The sequence below is a fragment of the Chelonia mydas genome, chromosome 6 (genome assembly GCF_015237465.2).
Source record: "Chelonia mydas isolate rCheMyd1 chromosome 6, rCheMyd1.pri.v2, whole genome shotgun sequence".
Lineage (NCBI taxonomy): Eukaryota > Metazoa > Chordata > Testudines > Cheloniidae > Chelonia > Chelonia mydas.
In genome coordinates, this window is record NC_051246.2 from 90,579,278 (window position 1) to 90,599,102 (window position 19,825).

Sequence of the window (19,825 nt, forward strand, 5' to 3'; positions counted from 1 at the left end):
AACAGAAGTGGCATGGAAGAGATGGGCTTCTGTTTCGATTCCAGATACTCCAGTGCAGGTGCTCTCAAGCCCCTTCCTCAGAACTGCACTCCTGGGGAGAGGTCACTGCTTTCACAGCAGCCTCTGCAGAAGCTGGGTGCAGGCTTCCTATCTCCTGCATTCTCTGCCATAGCACTACCGTCATGTCAACTCAGTTACACACTCAACAATCCGATGTGAACAAGGGAGGGAAGTGAATGAGAATCCCATGGGAGCTGAGTCCAGTGGCCCTGTACGAGGAGGGTGCTGGGACACATGGGTACACGTCCATGTACACACATCATGCAAGGGCATGAATGCACACATGCAGGGTCTCACATCGCCCACCCATACACTCTCTCAGGGCATTGGGACACACTGACACGTGATATCTTGTTTCCATCTGGCTCATGATCTGCTGGTTCCTGCTCACAGTTCCAGGGAAGCTTTGGGGGACGTCACTGGGTACCTTGGGCAGCTGCTTCCAAGCAGCTGTGCAGGGCTTGGTCTCCAGAGCACTTACAGACACAGCGACTGCGGGATGGGTCCAGCATGGTCCCGGGTTTGCAGGTGCAGAGGAAGCTGCCGCGGGTGTTCACACATTCGGCATCTTTACACAGGCCAAGCATCAGGCACTCGTTGATATCTACAGGGTGAAAGCAGAGAACAGAATCAGCCACAATGCCCTGGGTCTGCCCATTAACTGAAGTCAGTGACAGCAGCACATGGCAGAGGGAACTGCAGCAGGCAAGGGAAGGGGCTGCAATTCAACAGGGCAGGGACTTGTAACGTCCCCTATTGCTATGTAGCCAAATCGCTGGTGCTCCCTTCCCATAGCCTGGTTGGTATAAGCGAAGAGAAGGGCAGGGAACAGCCCACTGAACAGCAAATTGACAAATCAAACCATGTGTCCAACAGCTGCACAAACAGCACTTTCTCTCTGAGACCCTTCCCAGCCCCCCACCCCACGGGCTGATACTGACCCCCATGCAACCAGCAAACTGCAGAAGTCTTTACCTTCCTGCAACACAGCTGGTCTCTCCAGCACTAAACCAGTCGAGAGGTGACAGCAGGAGTCACCAGAGTAAATTCCCATGGGGTTTCCCCACATACAGAGCTGGGGAAGGTCTCATGTGAGGGGCTGCTAGGGGTGCGTTGCAGAGTCACTGAGATCAGTGTCTGCCTAGAGTGCCCTGGCCGGAGACCTGCTGTCTCCCACACTGGTAGAAAATATGATTAACCAGGAGACCTAGCAGCATGGGAGAGCTGGGGAGTCTCTCTCTGTAGCTAGACAGGGTAGGAGAATTTTGCCGGTAGCATTTGGCTTCCCATGTTCTCACCTAACATTTCTGTCCCTCTGATAATGGAGGTAACTTCTGGGTCAGCCACCACCACCACCACCACCCCCCCCGCCGTTCCATGGGGGAGTGCTGCATCAGAGTGAAGGCTGAAAGGGGCATAGGGTCAAATGTGCTCAGCCTTCAGGAACCTCAGACAGAAGGGGTGAGGGCAGGGCACTGTTGTGCTACCCGGCCCCCTCCAGAAATTCCTGAGACACTCTGTCCCCTCCTGGATACTGTCAGCTAAGAATGTCCCCTCAGTCCCCTGGCACAGGATTCCACTCCAGGGCCAGCACAGTCCTCCCAGGCTCTCTCACATACTTTCCCATCAACAAGCAATAGGCTTTTAGGGGCGGGGACCCCATATCAGAGCGAAGCCAGGGTCTTGCAGGGCCCCTCAAGGCACTGACTGTATGGACGGTGCCCTCTGAGATTTCCAATTGTTCCATTTCCAAAACAGTATGAAACAATCTCGACTCTGGCCTGGCTCTTTCTTCAGTCACAGCTTGGGACAGTCAGCTCCAGGCCTGAGGGGTTCATACCTGCCATTGATGACACTGATGCCCAGCTAGTCTGTTGGTAGGGACAGTGGCAGTGTCCTGTATCGCAAGGTCACCTGACTCCACAAAGTGCTGCTCTCTCAAGCTGATGCTCTCTCTAGGGGCCTCACCTGGCTGGCTGGGACCTCAGCAGGCCATCTAGTCCCCCTCCCACACCAAGGCAGGGGTAAGTACACTTTGTCCCATGGGCCGTGTTAATCTGCAAAAGGGATGTCAAGAGCAAACAGCCAACCCAGAACGTCTCATTTGCCTCGCCTCTCCCCTTCCCTGCTGCTGATGCTCCAGATTCATCCAGCTGGGTCCAGTCACCATGTGCCATCCAGATGTGGAAGCTGTACAGCATGCCATGGGTTAGGGAGGAATTTGGGAGCCTGCCTTTGCTAGCTGAGCCCCAGGTGGGTACAATAATGTGCCAGGAGATTCCAGACTTTTCAAAAACCTCCTCCCCTCTGTCCCAGAGTCCTGCCTTGCCTGTCTCCTAGCCAGGTTCACCTGCAGTCTGCTTCCTGCCTCCTGCCCTGGCTATGTCCCCTTTGTTCCTCCCTGCAGCTGCCTTCAGATTCAATTGCTCTTCAGCTTATTTTGGGGATTTTCGCTAATGGAAAGGAATGACTGGGAAAGTTACTGGCCCCTCTTCTTGCTCTATCAGATCAGGTGACTGGTACTGTTAGTCAGGCATCTTACTTGCTCCATTGGATCAGGCCTCTAAGTCCCTCAAGTCCCATACCCCACCTTTGCCATACAGCATCAGCACACTAGTCTCAGCTAGTCCAGTGTCCCGTAGGACACTTGCTTTGCAAACTGCTTCACAGGAACCTTTGTGATGACTGCAATCCCACATCCGCTGTGCATAGCCTGTTAGGTGCAGCTGCATAGATGGCTCAAATGATTGCTCTACTCTGGGATCCCCGTGGACACCAGATGTTGCATCTCACAGGGCTATCCGGGCGAAGTAATTTTTAAAGCTGCCAGATCAAAGCTTGGCGGGACTTGACTTATGAGCAAGTCTCCTCCTTTCAATCAAATCCCCTGTGTGGCCAGACTGGGGCACTGTCTGCAAAGGATGCATCATCAGGAATCAAAGAGTGCAGGTGCACAGTGAGGGCTGGGGGAACCTGCCCTTGCACTGACAGCCCTGCATCAGTCGGATGAGTGGAAGGCATGTCTCCAGCTTGTCACTGGTGCTGCTGATTCTGGGGATACACACGTGAGAGCTAGCAGCTCCCAAGTCCAAGCCATGGCTCTGCCACTGATGCAGTGTATGACTTCAAGCAAATTCCCTCTCCCCTCTGGGCCATCCATAAGATACTGACAGGGGGCTGGGAAGGTCAGACAATGATTTAAAACCAACTGGAAGCTCTCAGGAATGCTGGCTAAGTACTTGTTATCACCACCACCTGTGCAGCAGGACAGACAAGCATCATTTCCTTGCTGTTCCCACAGCTCCCCACAGTTCCCATCCAATAGGGTCCTAATAACTGAGTAAGCTCCCAGACGGTCACATGGCACACAGCAGGCAAGAGCAGATTCCCCTGCTGCAGAGAGTCCCCGCTGCATGCTTCAGACAGACCCAGCACCCCCTTCACAGCACGGAAGAATCCAGCCGGTGCTTTTCACCCTTCGAACATGGCACATCGAAGCAGAGCCCAGGATTAGCTGCGTTGGGCATTATAGTGAAATGGAATAAACCTGGGCTCCAGTGTATGGTACCTGAGTGGACGTGTCTGCAGCAGCAGTTTGCCTCCCCATCTTTGCCAGGTGTAAAAATTTCTAAATGGGAAAATTCCCCAGGTGTCCCTATTCAGCCATGTTCGGGGAGGAGGGGGTCACAGGCCGGGGTGTGGGATATTTCACAGGGGGTAACTGGGGCACATGCAGCTCTCGTGACTGGAGACACAAGGCATGGATGTACCCATCTGGTGCACGCATCTTAATCAGCACCCTGGATCCTGCATTCCAGCAGAGGACGGAGATGAGGAGTAGCTTTCCCTGGGCTAGATACCACAGTGACAGAGTCAAATCTCTGGAGAAAATCCTACAGATCACAAACCACCCTGGCTAGATAGGTGGAGGTGCCAAAAAGAGCCCTCTCACTGGTGAACCTCACCACAGTGGCATGCGAAGCACAGCAGGCCCTCTTCCAATGGAAAGCCAGAGCCCTCAGAATAGAAACTAGAACCACAGAGAGGAACAACCAAGCATGCCATGGGACAGGAGAGGTCCAACCCAAGAGACATTTCCTACTCCTCTGTCCTCAAGTAATCAGAAATGACGTCCCATCCCAGGATGATGGAAAACCCGGGCATATTGCCAGGCACCTGACCCACTGTGCCCATCCTCCCTCTGCCACTCCTGTCCTTCTGCTGGCGAGAGAGATGGCAAGGATAGAGCCATGCTAAGTAGCACCCTGTTACTGAGTCAGGAACAGAGATTTGTGATATGTAGAACCAAAGGCCCAGACTCCAAGCAAGCTGGGAATTCCTGTCTAGGGCAGACGCTTGATGCAGTGGGGACCAAACCCCAAACATGGTGCAAACCCCATCCAGGGCAGAGGCTTGGTGTATCTATCCCTTACAAAGGCTACAGGGCGCATCTCTGACATAAGCCAGCAGCACATATCTAACTTGTCATCCTGAGGCACTGAATGGATCTGACTTATCTGGAGTCTGAATGAGCAGAGGGATACAAGGGATTATAGTAACAAGCAGCACAAGTTACATATTCATAAATGATCTGGAAAAAGGGGTAAACAGTCAGGTGGCAAAATTTGCAGATGATAGAAAACTACTCAAGATAGTTACGGCCAAAGCAGACTGCGAAGAGCTACAAAAGGATCTCACAAATCTGGGTGACTGGGCAACAAAATGGCAGATGAAATTCAATGTTGATAAATGCAAAGTAATGCATGTTGAAAAACATAACCCCAACTATACATGTAAAATGATGGGGTCTAAATTAGCTGTTACCACTCAAGAAAGAGATCTTGGTGTCATTGTGGATAGTTCTCTGAAAACGTCCACTCAATGTGCAGCGGCAGTCACAAAAGCTAACAGAATGGTGGGAATCATTAAGAAAGGGATAGAGAATAAGACAGAAAATATCATATTGCCTCTATATAAATCGATGGTATGCCCACATCATGAATCCTTTTCAGAGTAGCAGCCGTGTTAGTCTGTATCCGCAAAAAGAAAAGGAGTACTTGTGGCACCTTAGAGACTAACAAATTTATTTGAGCATAAGCTTTCATGAGTGATGAAGTGAGCTGTAGCTCACGAAAGCTTAAACTCAAATAAATTTGTTAATCTTGAATACTGTGTGCAGATGTGGTCGCCCCATCTCAAAAAAGATATATTGGAATTGGAAAAGGTTCAGAAAAGGACAACAAAAATTATTAGGGGTATGGAACAGCTTCCGTATGAGGAGACATTAATAAGATTGGGACTTTTCAGCTTGGAAAAGCAACGACTAAGGGGGGATATGATAGAGGTCTATAAAATCATTGCTGGTGTGGAGAAAGTAAATAAGGAAGTTTCATTGGGTGACCTCATACCACAAAAACTAGGGGTCACCCAATGAAATTAATAGGCAGCAGGTTTAAAACAAACAAAAGGAAGTATTTCTTCACACAACGCACAGTCAACCTGTGGAACTGTTTTCCTGAGGATGTTGTGAAGGCCAAGATTATTACAGGGTTTAAAAAAGAACTAGAAAAATTTAGGGAGGATAGGTCCATCAATGGCTATTAGCCAGGATGGGCAGGGATGGTGTCCCTAGCCACTGTTTGCCAGAGGCTGGGAATGGCAACAGGAGATGGATCACTTGATGATTATCTGGTCTGTTCATTCCCTCTGGGGCACTTGGCACTGGCCACTGGTCGAGATGGACCACCTTTGGTCTGACTCAGTATGGCCGTTCTTATGTTCTTACTGGCAGTGGGGACTGAGCTTTTAATTTAAACCAGAAGGCTAGATCCCATCCCCTGCTCCATCCCTCTCACGTTTCTCTGTCAGTGCAGTAAAGCTACCCGAAGTGCAGCTGAGGACTCCCACCACATGGGAATCCCCAAGTGACACAGAAGCAGCATTGCCAGCTGTACGCTACCCATCCTTGCCCACCCCAGTCAGGGATGTGGCTGGACCCATGACACAGTGCCTTGGGGAAGGGGAGCCCACAAGCCCAGAACCACAAGCAGCCTGGCCATTTCTTCCATTCTGCACATAGCTGGTTCTTATGCCTGTTGGTGCTTCTCAGTAATAACCTCAGGTGCACAGGGAAGGGGGAGCACATAGTACAAAGGCCCTAGTGAGTTTACCGTGGGGCCGACACGGTCAGTGTCTGAAGAGGAAACCAGAGCCGAGTTGGAGATGCTGTGTTCCATGACTCATGCATGTCACTAGGGTGACCAGACGTCCCAATACTAGGGGTTTTGTCTTATATAGGATCCTATTACCCCCCCACCCCCGATTTTTCACATTTGCTGTCTGGTCACCCAACATGTCACACACGTTGTCCTCAGTGTATTCTGAAGCAAGATCCTGGCTTTGGCACTGGCACTGACACCTTCATCAGGCTGCTTGGGGTTTCTGGGTCCTAATGATTACATGTTGCCCAGTCCCCCTGTGCATTTCCAGTTGGCAGCCACAGGATGCAGCCCAGCTGCGGGAGGGATCCCCATCTTCTTCCCCTACCCAGCATCAGCCACCAGTTTCCATGACAATCTCTGCCCCGTGCTCAGAAGCTGGCTGCCACTCTCCCTGTTGTTGAATAGCTGGGTGCCGGGAGCAACAGGAGGTGGCCTCTCCAGGACCTGTGCTGTTCTCATTAACAGAAGTGGACCTGAGGCCCCTGGGTTGTCATTCATCAGTGGCAATCAGCAAATCCACTGGAGATGCTGTGGCTCCCAGTTATTAGCTCTGGGGTATTTGTGCTGCACAGCCAAACTCAGTTCCAGAGGCACAGCATTTCCTGGGATCAGCTGGATTGCCAGAGTTCATGCCAGTTAGTACTTGAACTTCCAGCCACTCTCGATCTGGCCTCCGTAAAAGTGCTGATGTCGCAAGGCTGTTCTCTGGTATTTAGTAAGCAAAGGCAAGGAGGCGTTCTTGCAAAGGGAGCCAAGAGGTTTGCTTCTCTGCAGTGGGGGCGCACAAGAGTGACCCATGCTGGCCTCCTGGCCAGCCAGACAGAGCAGTGGTAGGAGAGCTCCCTGAGGTCCCCACAACTCCAGCTTGGGCCCTGCTGCCATCTCTAATCAATGCTTTAACAAAACCCAAAGCTCAGTGGATCACTCAGCCTGTTGGCTCCCTCTCAGCTGGGCTCCACTCCTATAGACAAAGGCCTGGAGAACATCCAGGGGCTCTCATCCATCATCCCACTCCCTCCTCCATATCTGCTGGGAAGGACCCCATGTTACCCATGGGATCCTTCTCCAACATTCTATTAGCCAAATTGGTCTCTTTGCCTTTGAATTCAGGTCCTGGATTAGCACTGGGGTCCGAGACACACGTTCCATGGCCACAGCAAGGACATGGGAATGTAAGTATATGGCACCTCAAGGCACCAAGGCACTGCCAGGACAGTGTGTCTCCTGCCAGGCTCAGAAAGGTCCCTGGGGAGGCAGAGCACTCATGGCCACTTCTCTCTCTCTCCCAACATGTCCCCATGCCAGGAGCCACACAGGGGCCCAGCACAAAACCCTGACACTAGCCCTACACTGATTGTCACAGGGAATTGAGGCCACTGTTCTGGTGACCATTCTCCTCTAGGACACTGTGGTGAAGCTCTCAGGTGACTCATTACTTAACTCAGTCAGATGGAAAGTCCCTGCTAGAGGAGATGAGTCACTGGACTGCATGCCATGAGCTTGCCCGGGCAGGCCCAGACAGCATCCTCTAAGGGACACCTCATGGCTTATCAGGAATCATGACAATGTGACCAAGAAATTCTAGCTCCCAATCACTGCATGGAAAACTTTACGGTTGGAAAAATGTCAGATATTCCTCTAACAAGGAACAGGGAAAAAGCCGCCCTCCTGAGGTGGAGCAGATGAATGGGACAGACACAGGCATCCCCCCCGCCGCCCTGTGTGGGGTACAGCGGACTCCTGGGGTGATTGGCCCACACATGGACACCCCCCAATGTGGGGCAGAGGAAACTCCAGGGTGAATGGCCCACATAAGATACTCCGCAATGGGGGCAGAGGGGACCCTGGGTTGAATGGCCCAGACACACACCCACTCACCGAATGGGGGCAGAGGGGACTCTGGGTTGAATGGCCCGCCCACACACACACACACACACACCCCCAATGTGGGACAGAAGGGACCCCTTGGGTGAATGCTCCCCCCACCACACCACACCCCAATGTGGGGGCAGAGGGGACCCCTGGGGTGAATGGCCCAGACACACTCTCTACTCCCAATGTGGGGCAGAGGGGACCCCTGGGATGAATGGTCCAGACACAGCCACCCCCCCCCGATGTGGGGCAGAGGACACTCTAGGGTTGAAAGGTGCATAGACGGGCCCCACCCTGGAGCAAGGCAGACTCTGAGGAGCCTGGCAGAGTATAAAGTTTATGTACTTGGTGCAGACAGATTTTCAAGCCAACTCACTTTCACCACTCCTCTCGAAAAACCCAAACAAACTCTCTCCCCCTTCCACCCCGCCACAATCACTGGTAACTTGCAGTTAAAGTTGCTTCAGGCTACAGGAAATATACAGATGTCCTGTTTTTAACACCACTAAGTATATGCTGAATTTAGAGATGCAAATCACTAGTGCATGCACATGTTGGGAGAATAGAGGTGGGTCTTGTGGGTTAGAGATAAGGTTGTTATCTGGGAAATTTGACCGGTTTTGCTGTGAAACAGCCTGAGCTGTCAGGGACATGCAATTTTTCTGTACAGTTAGTGGAATGTAGCTAGTTACTTTCACACTTTAAGGCCAAGGGTTCTTTAACTGTAACGTTCCCAGTAGGTTGGTCCCAGGGCAGGAAGTGAACTCATTTTACACAGGAATGATTGTTACTCTACCTGATAAGGAGTCTGAGAAAGCGATCAGAGTGGCATCCTTACCTTGGCAGTGGCTCCGATTCAGCCTCTTGTATCCCTGAGGACACTCCACCTGTCTGTTTTCAATCACTGGATGAGCTAGAATGACAGCAAACAGTAAGCTTAGGGACCAGGGCTAAACTTCACAATCCCATCTTCTCTTTCTCTCTCCTTGACCCCAGTCTCTCCTTTACACCCACCAGCCTGTGAGCTTGGTGTACTCTTGTCCCTGCCTTTTCTTCTTCTCCAACCTCCTCTGTCAATAAGTCCCCTGTCACTACCTCCACACCACTGGGTATGTGCACCAGAAACTCAGCTCACACTCATGCTACCGAATTGCTCAGCGGTGGTCCCACAGTGAAGTGGGAGGTGCTCCTGACACACCTCAGAGCCCTCTCTTCCACAGCCTCTGCTACTCCACTGGCCTTCTCTCCATCCCTACACTCAGTGTCTGCTGCTGGTGTGAGCTTTCACCTCTGCAGCTGCTGCCATCTGGAATTGCCTCCTGCACCATCAACTCCACCCTTTTTCAAATCTCCCTTTCAGATGTTTTTATCCCTTGCTTACTACTTTATTTTTTCCTCCCCCACCATTACTTCACAACCAGATGTTTCAATTTATTCACTATACAATGGACTGGATCCTGCAAGCCCTCTGAGCATGTACTGTCAATGACTTCAACAGCAGTTTTGCAAGTGAAGGGCCTGTCCAATGGTGCCCAATGCCCTTATTGTCTTTCGTTGATGGTATAGTACTTGGTGTTAAATCTATAAAGCAGACTAGGCGACACAGTCTATATTAAAGGCACCTACAGCTCATGGTGATCAATGCATCAGAAATACATCACACAGATCAGGACAGATTTTCAAGAGTCCTCATGGCCGGACTTCCCACTGCTCAGCACAGAGATTAGGGCCAGATTTTCATAAGAATCTCAGCACCTCCTATGTGTGAGATTTATGGTTAGATTTTCCAAAGAATTCAACATGCAATATACTGGGCTCTTTTAAAGATCTGGTGATTTATTTTTGGCCTAAATGGAGACTGCACACTTCCGAAAGCCTGGCCCAAAGAGTCCATAAAACATACCGCACAGGATCAAGTTGGATTGTACCACACTAACCCACCACAGCCAGCCTCCTGGGGTGGGATGGGGAGCAGGATGGAGAATGGGAGTGGCCCAAGAGCAGCCGTTTCAGACACCCAACTTCACCATGTAGCGTTTCCAAGCATTAGTTGATCCCTTCATAAGTTTGTCCTCCAACTGAGTGGTTAAACAATTCACCTTTAACACCTGCAGGCCATGGGCAGGGTTAGGAGTAAGGCTGCATGTGACAAAAGTCATGGCTCTGAAGTGGGTTTCACAACAAGCCCACAGGTAACATTTTCAAAAGTGCCCAAAGTGGCTTAGGAGCCCAAATCCCATTGACTTTCAATGAAACATAGGTTCCTCAATGCCCAACTCCCCTTTTGAAAATGGGACTTGAACGCTTTCGAAAACATTTCTTCAGTCTTTGTCACCCCAGCCGGCCTGCTGACAATCCAGACTCCCCCAGGAACTTTCCCAAACCAGGCTCTATGTGCAGCATGCTGGAGTCTGGATGGATTTTTACATGGTTTTAAATTATTATGAAATATTATCAGAATTATTTTACAATTTTTATTGTAAAATAAAGAGGAGTCAGTTCACGTTTCTCATACTTTCCCCATGATAAACAGCTTTAACAGTAATTCACATATTCTGCGCCATGTCTTTCCTTTTCAAAAGAAATCCTAACATAAGGACGTTGCCCTTTTCTTACCTCAACAACCAATCAGCCTTAGTTCTGACCTACGCCCTCAGTGTGATATGAGTTTTGCGTGGTCTGAAGCAGTCCCTACCTACCTCCATGGTGTCTGAGTATCCTCTGTGACCTTGGTCTCAGCCTATCTGGCTATCTCCCAGACTTCTATCAGTTGGTTTCCAAACCCAAGCAACTGTAAGGGTACTAGGATGCAAATTGGCTGCAACTCGCAGGCATGTGCTGGTGCTTTGAGATCCTCAAGGAGGGAGGAATGCAATCTCCCCGCTTTGGGGGGAGCATGAATAGTAGTTTGATGCTGAGTCCCAAAGGGAAGAGCCCAATCTCTTCACACAGTCACCTCTCTGGAGCAATGTCATCACCCACAAAAAAACACTCCCATCAACAACCTTCCCTGAAGCAGGACCTGGTTATCACTAATGTCACATGCAAGGCTCTGACTCCTGCTGCTCCCCTAACACCTTCAGAGAGGCACAGGATCCTGTATGAAGAGTCATACATGCCAGGCTCATCCAGAGGGGGCACAAACCAGAGTTATGAACCTGGGCCTGTTGACACCACCTTCCAGTAAAATATGTCAACAATGTCACTCATGTTGGGCAACCACAGGTGAGTGAAACCTGCAAGTCAGAGATTAGACTGACTAAGAAAATTAGCAGAGTGCATACAACTCAATGATCACTCTCCCATCATGCCGTTTGGGAGCTAAGGTCAGCAGAAGGAAGGCCCCTACACACTGAGAAGCCTTGTCATCTACTGGGTAGAGCAGTGGGGACTGGGCATCAGGAGTCCACTTCTCTTCCCAGCTGTGTCCCTGAATCACTGTGTGACCTTGCAAAGGTTACTCTCCCTCTCTGATTCAGTTTCCCCATCAGTAACATGGAGATACCAGTAAAGCTATACTGTCAAGTTCTTTGACTTCCTTTGATGGAAGGCATTATTGGAGTGCAAAGCATCACTGTTCTTATTATAAGGCTCAGGATGCAAGAGACCAGGAAGGAAAAGTCACCAACAGCATCTAGTGTCTTCCCTGGACCTCACAGAGTAAACTGTAAAGAGAGGCACGACACAGACCATGCTGGAGCTTAGTGAGGGGCTTAGACCAGTCAGACTCAGGAGACATGCAAAGAACCCTTTTCACCCCAGGAGCATTCAAGCAGCAAGCTCAGCCCTATACGTGCCATCTCCTGCAGAGTTGGTCTCCATACAAAGCTGGGCTTTTAATGTATAGGAGCAGTAGATGCACTTGGGCACCCAGTGTGAATTTCATACAGCATGATGAGGGATTACTCCATCCGTCCTGGACACAAACATGCTGGCCGATCTCCCACTGATAAACAAATGTTTTTTTCCTTATGAAATAAGTTACTATTGGATCTCAAAGGTCTCAAGTGCGGATGTGTAAGCCACAGCCCCACCATCATTCACCCCCAATGAATCATAACCTTGCAGCCAGTGATTCATCATGTAAGTATATGGCCTAAGTGGAAACAGGAGGGTGGACAGCCCATCAGGCCTAGGGTTCCCCACACATTTCTATTCTCATGCACATGCCTCTTGCTCCTTATTGGAAAATTTACCTTGAAAACAGCCTCAGTATCCCAAGCAAATGGGTAGGACAATTAACAGGCAGCTCCTAGATACACCAACTCCTCTAGTTAAGGAGCCTGCAACTCAGACCTGAGAAGGTGCCCCCAAACTGGCTGTGCTACAGGTCTGAAGATTCTCAGGGCAGAAAAATAGCAAAGAGCACCCAGACCAGGCAGAGAGTGCCTGGATGATGGCCTGGCTGGGCAGATGAATTGCAACATTTTCCAGTTGCTTCTACCGTTGACAAGTGCCAGCAAAGCAGCACAGTTACAACACCTGCAATCAGTCATCTCTCCACCTCTGCGATGTCTCGGGTCCTCTGCTTGGACTGTCCATGGGCACTTGACAAGGGAAATGGAAGGAATGACATAGGCCCCAACGAGATGCTGAAATAACAGCTGAGGGGACATTTATTACCTTTTCCTCCTTTTTACAAGGAGCTCTCTGCTCTGGCTGCACATGATTTCCTGACTCACTCACTCTCACTACACAGAATTTTAAATAGTGTCTTAAAATAGTTTGGTGGGTTTAAAAGTGGTCCATAACCTACATAATTAAGTCTCTCAAACTTTTTATAGGTGAGTACAATCCTGCCAATAAATTCCAAAGAGGCCCAATTCAGGTACCGTGTTTTGGAGTGAATGAAAGTTAACTTCAAGGAGTGGGAGGAGCTGGGGAGGGAGCCAGGCTGGGGTGGGGAGTGGTTAAAGGGGCACTTTGTCCTGGAAAGAGATTTTTGTGGGGTGACGGATTTTTTCCCCATGTATTGTGGAATATGTTTTGGAACAAGACGTGCGCGTAACAACTAAGTAACCATATGGCTATATCCTGACACCCCTCATCTGCCCCGCTTCCTAGTCCCCCATCTAGCACTTGTAGCTCTTCCTTGTAGTATCAGGTCTGCAAGTTCTTCATGGCAGGGAACATGTCTGTCCTTAGCGCCTGTGAGGCACCTAGCACATCGTGGATGCCAAGAATAAATAAGGGACAAATCTGAGACAACGCACAAGGCAGTGGACTGTGAAAATGGCCATAAAAGGACCCTACTATGGGTAAAAAAAAAGCACAACAGCAAGGGCTATTCAGGGCTTGGGCAGAAGATCATCCTGGGTCCTACCTAACACTCTCTGAGGAAAGCCCTCAGCCACCCAGTTAAGGCAGCTTTAAGTCACCACAGGAGACTTAGTGCAGGGCAGGACTAAGCCTTTAGGAGGTTGATCCCCACTCCCCTCACTGAAGAGGAATTAGGGAAACTAATGGCAAGAGAACACAAAGCTAATTCACCAGTGGTAGTGACCCAAGTAGTGGAAGACACAATGAAGATGACTGGATGCGGAAGCTGCGGTATGTACATGATCCCGGAGGGGGTACCTGGAAAGAGTTTCGTCTGCTTGAAGTGCCGTCTGATAGAGCTGATGGAAGAAAAGATCAGAGGATTGGAGTTGCAAGTGGAAAGTCTGGTTGAGTTTTGAAGGGGATTCGAGCGGATTATGGAGCAAAGACATGAGGCGGCTGAAGGGAAAAGCTCAGACTTGCAGATGGAAGCAGGACCGAAAAACTCTGAGGGGAGACTGCTAGGTGAAGAAAATGGACAGTGGAAGCATGTGTCTAAGAGAACCAGGCAGAGGAAAAGACAGGGTAGTGAAGGAGAAATAGAGCTCAAGAACAGGTTTGCAGAGTTGGAAAATGAAGAAGGGGCTCAACAGGTGGTCACTGAAGGTGGAAGGGCAAGGAAGAAAAGACGAGCGGCTAGTCCTATAGGAAAAGGGGAAGAGTCAATGAAGACTACACCAAATATGAGCCCCAGGAGGATACAGGATGGGTTGAAGAGGATTACAAGGGAGAATAGGAATAGAAAGAACTTGCAGCCAGAGGGAACAGGGGATAGACCAAAGAATCGCACCGTCACCAGGAAAAGGCAGGTCTACGTGATTGGGGACTTCTTACTGAGAAGGATGGACAGGCCTGCAACCAGAGCTGATCCAGAGAACAGAAGGGTGTGCTGTCTTCCAGGTGCTAAGATACGGGATATGGACCTGAGGTTGAAGAGGATCCTAACAGGAGCGGGAAAGAATCCACGCATTGTCCTTCATGTGGGAACAAATGATACCAGTAGATTCTCGCTGGAACATATCAAGGGAGACTATGCCAGGCTGGGGAAGACGCTTAAGGAAATTGAGGCTCAGGTGTTCTTCAGTGGAATTCTGCCTGTTCCTAGAGAAGGGCAACAAAGATGTGACAAGATTATGACTATCAACAGATGGCTCAGGCAGTGGTGCTATAAGGAGGACTTTGGGATGTATGGCCACTGGGAGGCATTCATGGATAGAGGACAGTTCTCTCGGAATGGACTTCATCTGAGTAGGGAAGGAAATAGACTTCTAGGATGGAGGCTGGCACAACTGATTAAGAAAGCTTTAAAATAGGAATTTGGGGGAGATGGTTGGGAGATGTCCAGGTAATCGCCACGCCGGATTTTAACATTGAGAGGGAAGAAAACAAAGTAAGAAAGGATACAGCCATGGGTAGGAGAATGGACATAAGGAGGAAGGGCAGTGTGGATACCAGTCTAATAGGTCATATGGGCTGAAGAATGTCCGTGCCTAATCGGGTAAAGAATGTGAGCAAGTCCAAACAGCAAAAATTAAGATGTTTGTACACCAATGCAAGGAGCCTAGGTAACAAAATGGAGGAACTAGAGCTACTGGTGCAGGAAGTGAAACCAGATATTATTGGGATAACAGAAACATTGTGGAATAGTAGTCATGACTGGACTAGAGGTATTGAAGGGTATGTGCTGTTTAGGAAAGACAGAAATAAAGGTAAAGGTGGTGGAGTAGCATTGTATATCAATGATGAGGTAGAATGTAAAAAAATAAGAAGCACTGGAATGGATAAGACAGAGTCCGTCTGGGCAAAAATCACACTGGGGAAGAAAACTACTAGAGCCTCCCCTGTGATAGTGCTTGGGGTGTGCTATAGACTGCCGGGATCTAATCTGGATATGGATAGAGCCCTCTTTAATGTTTTTAATGAAGTAAATACTAATGGAAACTGCGTGATCATGGGAGACTTTAACTTCCCAGATATAGACTGGAGGACAAGTGCTAGTAATAATAATAGGGCTCAGATTTTCCTAGATGCGATAGCTGATGGATTCCTTCATCAAGTAGTTGCTGAACCGACAAGAGGGGATGCCATTTTAGATTTGATTTTGGTGAGTAGTGAGGACCTCATAGAAGAAATGGTTGTAGGGGACAACCTTGGTTCAAGTGATCATGAGCTAATTCAGTTCAAACTGAACGGAAGGATAAACAAAAATAAATCTGCGACTAGGGTTTTTGATTTCAAAACGGCTGACTTTCAAAAATTAAGGAAATTAGTTAGGGAAGTGGATTGGACTGAAGAATTTATGGATCTAAAGGCAGAGGAGGCCTGGGATTACTTCAAGTCAAAGTTGCAGAAGCTATCGGAAGCCTGCATCCCAAGAAAGGGGAAAAAAATTCACAGGCAGGAGTTGTAGACCAAGCTGGATGAGCAAGCATCTCAGAAAGAAAAAGCAGAAAGCATACAGGGAGTGGAAGATGGGAGGGATCAGCAAGGAAAGCTACCTTATTGAGGTCAGAACATGCAGAGATAAAGTGAGACAGGCTAAAAGTCAAGTAGAGTTGGACCTTGCAAAGGGAATTAAAACCAATAGTAAAAGGTTCTATAGCCATATAAATAAGAAGAAAACAAAGAAAGAAGAAGTGGGACGGCTAAACACTGAGGATGGAGTGGAGGATAAGGATAATTTAGGCATGGCCCAATATCTAAACAAATACTTTGCCTCAGTCTTTAATGAAGATCTTAGGGATAATGGTAGCATGACAAATGGGAATGAGGATATGGAGGTAGATATTACCATATCTGAGGTAGAAGCGAAACTCGAACAGCTTAATGGGACTAAATCGGGGGGCCCAGATAATCTTCATCCAAGAATATTAAAGGAATTGGCACATGAAATTGCAAGCCCATTAGCAAGAATTTTTAATGAATCTGTAAACTCAGGGTTTTACCATATGACTGGAGAATTGCTAACATAGTTCCTATTTTTAAGAAAGGAAAAAAAAGTGATCCAGGTAACTACAGGCCTGTTAGTTTGACATCTGTAGTATGCAAGGTCTTGGAAAAAATTTTGAAGGAGAAAGTAGTTAAGGACATTGAGGTCAATGGTAAATGGGACAAAATACAACATGGTTTTACAAAAGGTAGATTGTGCCAAACCAACCTGATCTCCTTCTTGGAGAAAGTAACAGATTTTTTAGACAAAGGAAATGCAGTGGATCTAATTTACCTAGATTTCAGTAAGGCGTTTGATACGGTGCCACACGGGGAATTATTAGTTAAATTGGAAAAGATGGGGATCAATATGAAAACTGAAAGGTGGATAAGGAATTGGTTAAAGGGGAGACTACAGCAGGTCATACTGAAAGGTGAACTGTCAGGCTGGAGGGAAGTTACCAGTGGAGTTCCTCAGGGATCGGTTTTGGGACCAATCTTATTTAATCTTTTTATTACTGACCTTGGCACAAAAAGTGGGAGTGTGCTAATAAAGTCTGCGGATGATACAACGCTGGGAGGTATTGCCAATTTAGAGAGAGACCGGGATATCATTCAGGAAGATTTGGATGACCTTGTAAACTGGAGTAATAGTAATAGGATGAAATTTAATAGTGAGAAGTGTAAGGTCATGCATTTAGGGATTATAGGTTTATTGCAGGAGTGGGTGGGTGAGATTCTGTGGCCTGCATTGTGCAGGAGGTCAGACTAGATTATCATAATTGTCCTTTCTGACCTTAATATCTATGAGTCTATGAGCCTGTGACAGACACAGGGGAGACAGTAACCTACCTCCCCAGCCATGTGACATCACTGGTAAGGCCAGGGACACCCTTTGGGAGGCAGAGATGCACTCTGTGCCAGCAAGTCTGGGCTGCAGCCAGAACTAAAGACTAAGTAGAAGCTCATCCACCTCCCCACCAGTTCAGCACTAAAAAGTAACCAGAGATGCTCAAAGAATATAAGTTTTAGTGATGCTGGGAGTGTGGCCACTGCAGGATGCTGAGGCTGGGGGTGTGGCATTGAAAGTGTGAGGGTGGGGGCATGGTCACTGAGGTTGAAGTTACAACACTTTAAAAAAAACACTCTCTGCCCCACCCTACCCACTGGGATTGGAACCGTTAAAGAGATTCCAGGCCAGTCCCACTGCCTAGTCCATATGCTGGGGGCTGACTGCAGGACACAATAGTGCCTGGAGAGACATCTGTCAGCCCTGGCACAATTGTGATAGCAAACACACAAATGTCACAGCACTGTAACACGGAAGCACTCCAACAGGAAGCAAGGTGTTCCTGCAATCAGACGATGATGGAACATGAATAGAGAGTGAGGCTCAACTTCTTCTCCAAAAGGCCTTTACAGAGACATAGACCACACCCAGCACCATCAGCCAGACACTGCTGGGGAGAAAGACTCCATTCTGAAGACAATAAATAGGCTGAAAGATACTGAAAGTCATGGAGTCTTGTTCCCTCTTAGCACCAGTGTGACTCTTATCTGCAGTGGGCAGACTGCTGTTGCTCGTTAATGAAGCAAGTTAATGGTCAGACTCTAGACCAGTGGTTCCCAAACTTTAACAACCTGTGAACCCCTTTCACTAAAATGTCAAGTCTCACGAACACCCTCCTAAAAATGAATATTTCCAGGGATTTTCTCCTTTCATCACAGGATCATAGAATATCAGGGTTGGAAGGGACCTCCGGAGGTCATCTAGTCCAACCCCCTGCTCAAAGCAGAACCAATCCCCAACTAAATCATCCCAGCCACGGCTTTGTCAAGCCTGACCTTAAAAACCACTAAGGAAGAAGATTCCACCACCTCCCTAGGTAACCCATTCCAGTGCTTCACCACCCTCCTAGTGAAAAAGTTTTTCCTAATATCCAATCTAAACCACCCCCACTGCAACTTGAGATCATTACTCCTTGTTCTGTCATCTGCTACCACTGAGAACAGTCTAGATCCATCCTCTTTGGAACCCCCTTTCAGGTAGTTGAAAGCAGCTATCAAATTCCCCCTCATTCTTCTCTTCTGCAGACTAAACAGTCCCAGTTCCCTCAGCCTCTCCTCATAAGTCATATGCTCCAGACCCCTAATCATTTTTGTTGCCCTCCGCTGGACTCTTTCCAATTTTTCCACATCCTTCTTGTAGTGTGGGGCCCAAAACTGGACACAGTACTCCAGATGCGGCCTCACCAATGTCGAATAGAGGGGAATGATCACGCCCCTCAATCTGCTGGCAATGCTCCTACCTATACAGCCCAAAATCCCGTTAGCCTTCTTGGCAACAAGGGCACACTGTTGACTCATACCCAGCTTTTCATCCACTGTAACCCCTAGGTCCTTTTCTGCAGAACTGCTGCCTAGCCATTTGGTCCCTAGTCTGTAGCAGTGCATGAGATTCTTCCGTCCTAAGTGCAGGACTCTGCACTTGTCCTTGATGAACCTCATCAGATTTCTTTTGGCCCAATCCTCTAATTTGTTTAGGTCCCTCTGTATCCTATCCCTACCCTTCAGCATATCTACCCTCCTCCCAGTTTAGTGTCATCTGCAAACTTGCTGAGGGTGCAGTCCACGCCATCCTCCAGATCATTAATGAAGATATTGAACAAAACCGACCCCAGGACCAACCCTTGGGGCACTCCTCTTGATACCAGCTGCCAGCTAGACATGGAGCCATTGATCACTTTACCTGAGTATAAATTATAAAAGCAGTGATCTTGGAAATATAAATTTTTATGACATGCTTGTTACACACTATTTATTATTAATTATCATTACAGTATTTTTATTACATTATGAAAACGGCAACACTCTTCCAAGATCTCACTTTCGTAGCTTGTATCACTTTGAATAAGCCTATTATAAGACAAGGCTCCTATGTATCATCAAGAAGTATCAGATATGAAACAGCATGAAGGTATTTAAGAAGCCAACTCAGAGAGTTCCTCCTACACAAGCATTCAGGTCTTGAATAGCCCAGGCAAACAACGCACGTTACAACAAAGCTTAAACCTGTTCTTCATAATAATTTAAAAAACAATACTAGCTGCCTATTTAATTTTAAAAACAGCAACAAATATCCGCCTCCCTTTCCATTTCTTATAAGGAGTCTTGAAGTTTAAATCTCCTCGGTGTGGTAGATATGCTTGCTTTGATCTGCTTAGCTCTTGGAAGTCCAGGGGCTCCAGGCTGCTGGCCCTGTGCTGCCCAGGGTTCCTAGGGACAGCTCTGTCCGCCATTAGGGAATTTTTTCCCAAGAACCCCCTGTAACATTTTGCATACCCCCAGGGGTTCATGAAGCCCAGTTTGGGAACCACTGCTGTAGACGAACAGATTAATTTTGCAAAGTAACCCATGTTCATTGA

At 48.3% G+C, this 19,825-nt stretch overlaps 1 protein-coding gene across 2 annotated transcripts in view; it reads right to left on the bottom strand.

The window, feature by feature from the left end:
• The window catches only part of LTBP2 (latent transforming growth factor beta binding protein 2), a 132,382-nt gene that overhangs the window by 38,403 nt on the left and 74,154 nt on the right, over positions 1-19,825 (bottom strand). For both annotated transcript variants that reach the window (XM_037900677.2, XM_027827546.3), the window contains exons 9-10: positions 8,992-9,066; positions 542-664 (exon numbers count right to left, since the gene is read on the bottom strand). In XM_037900677.2, coding sequence (XP_037756605.1) covers positions 542-664; positions 8,992-9,066 — 198 coding nt within the window. The remainder of the gene's footprint in view (positions 1-541; positions 665-8,991; positions 9,067-19,825) is intronic.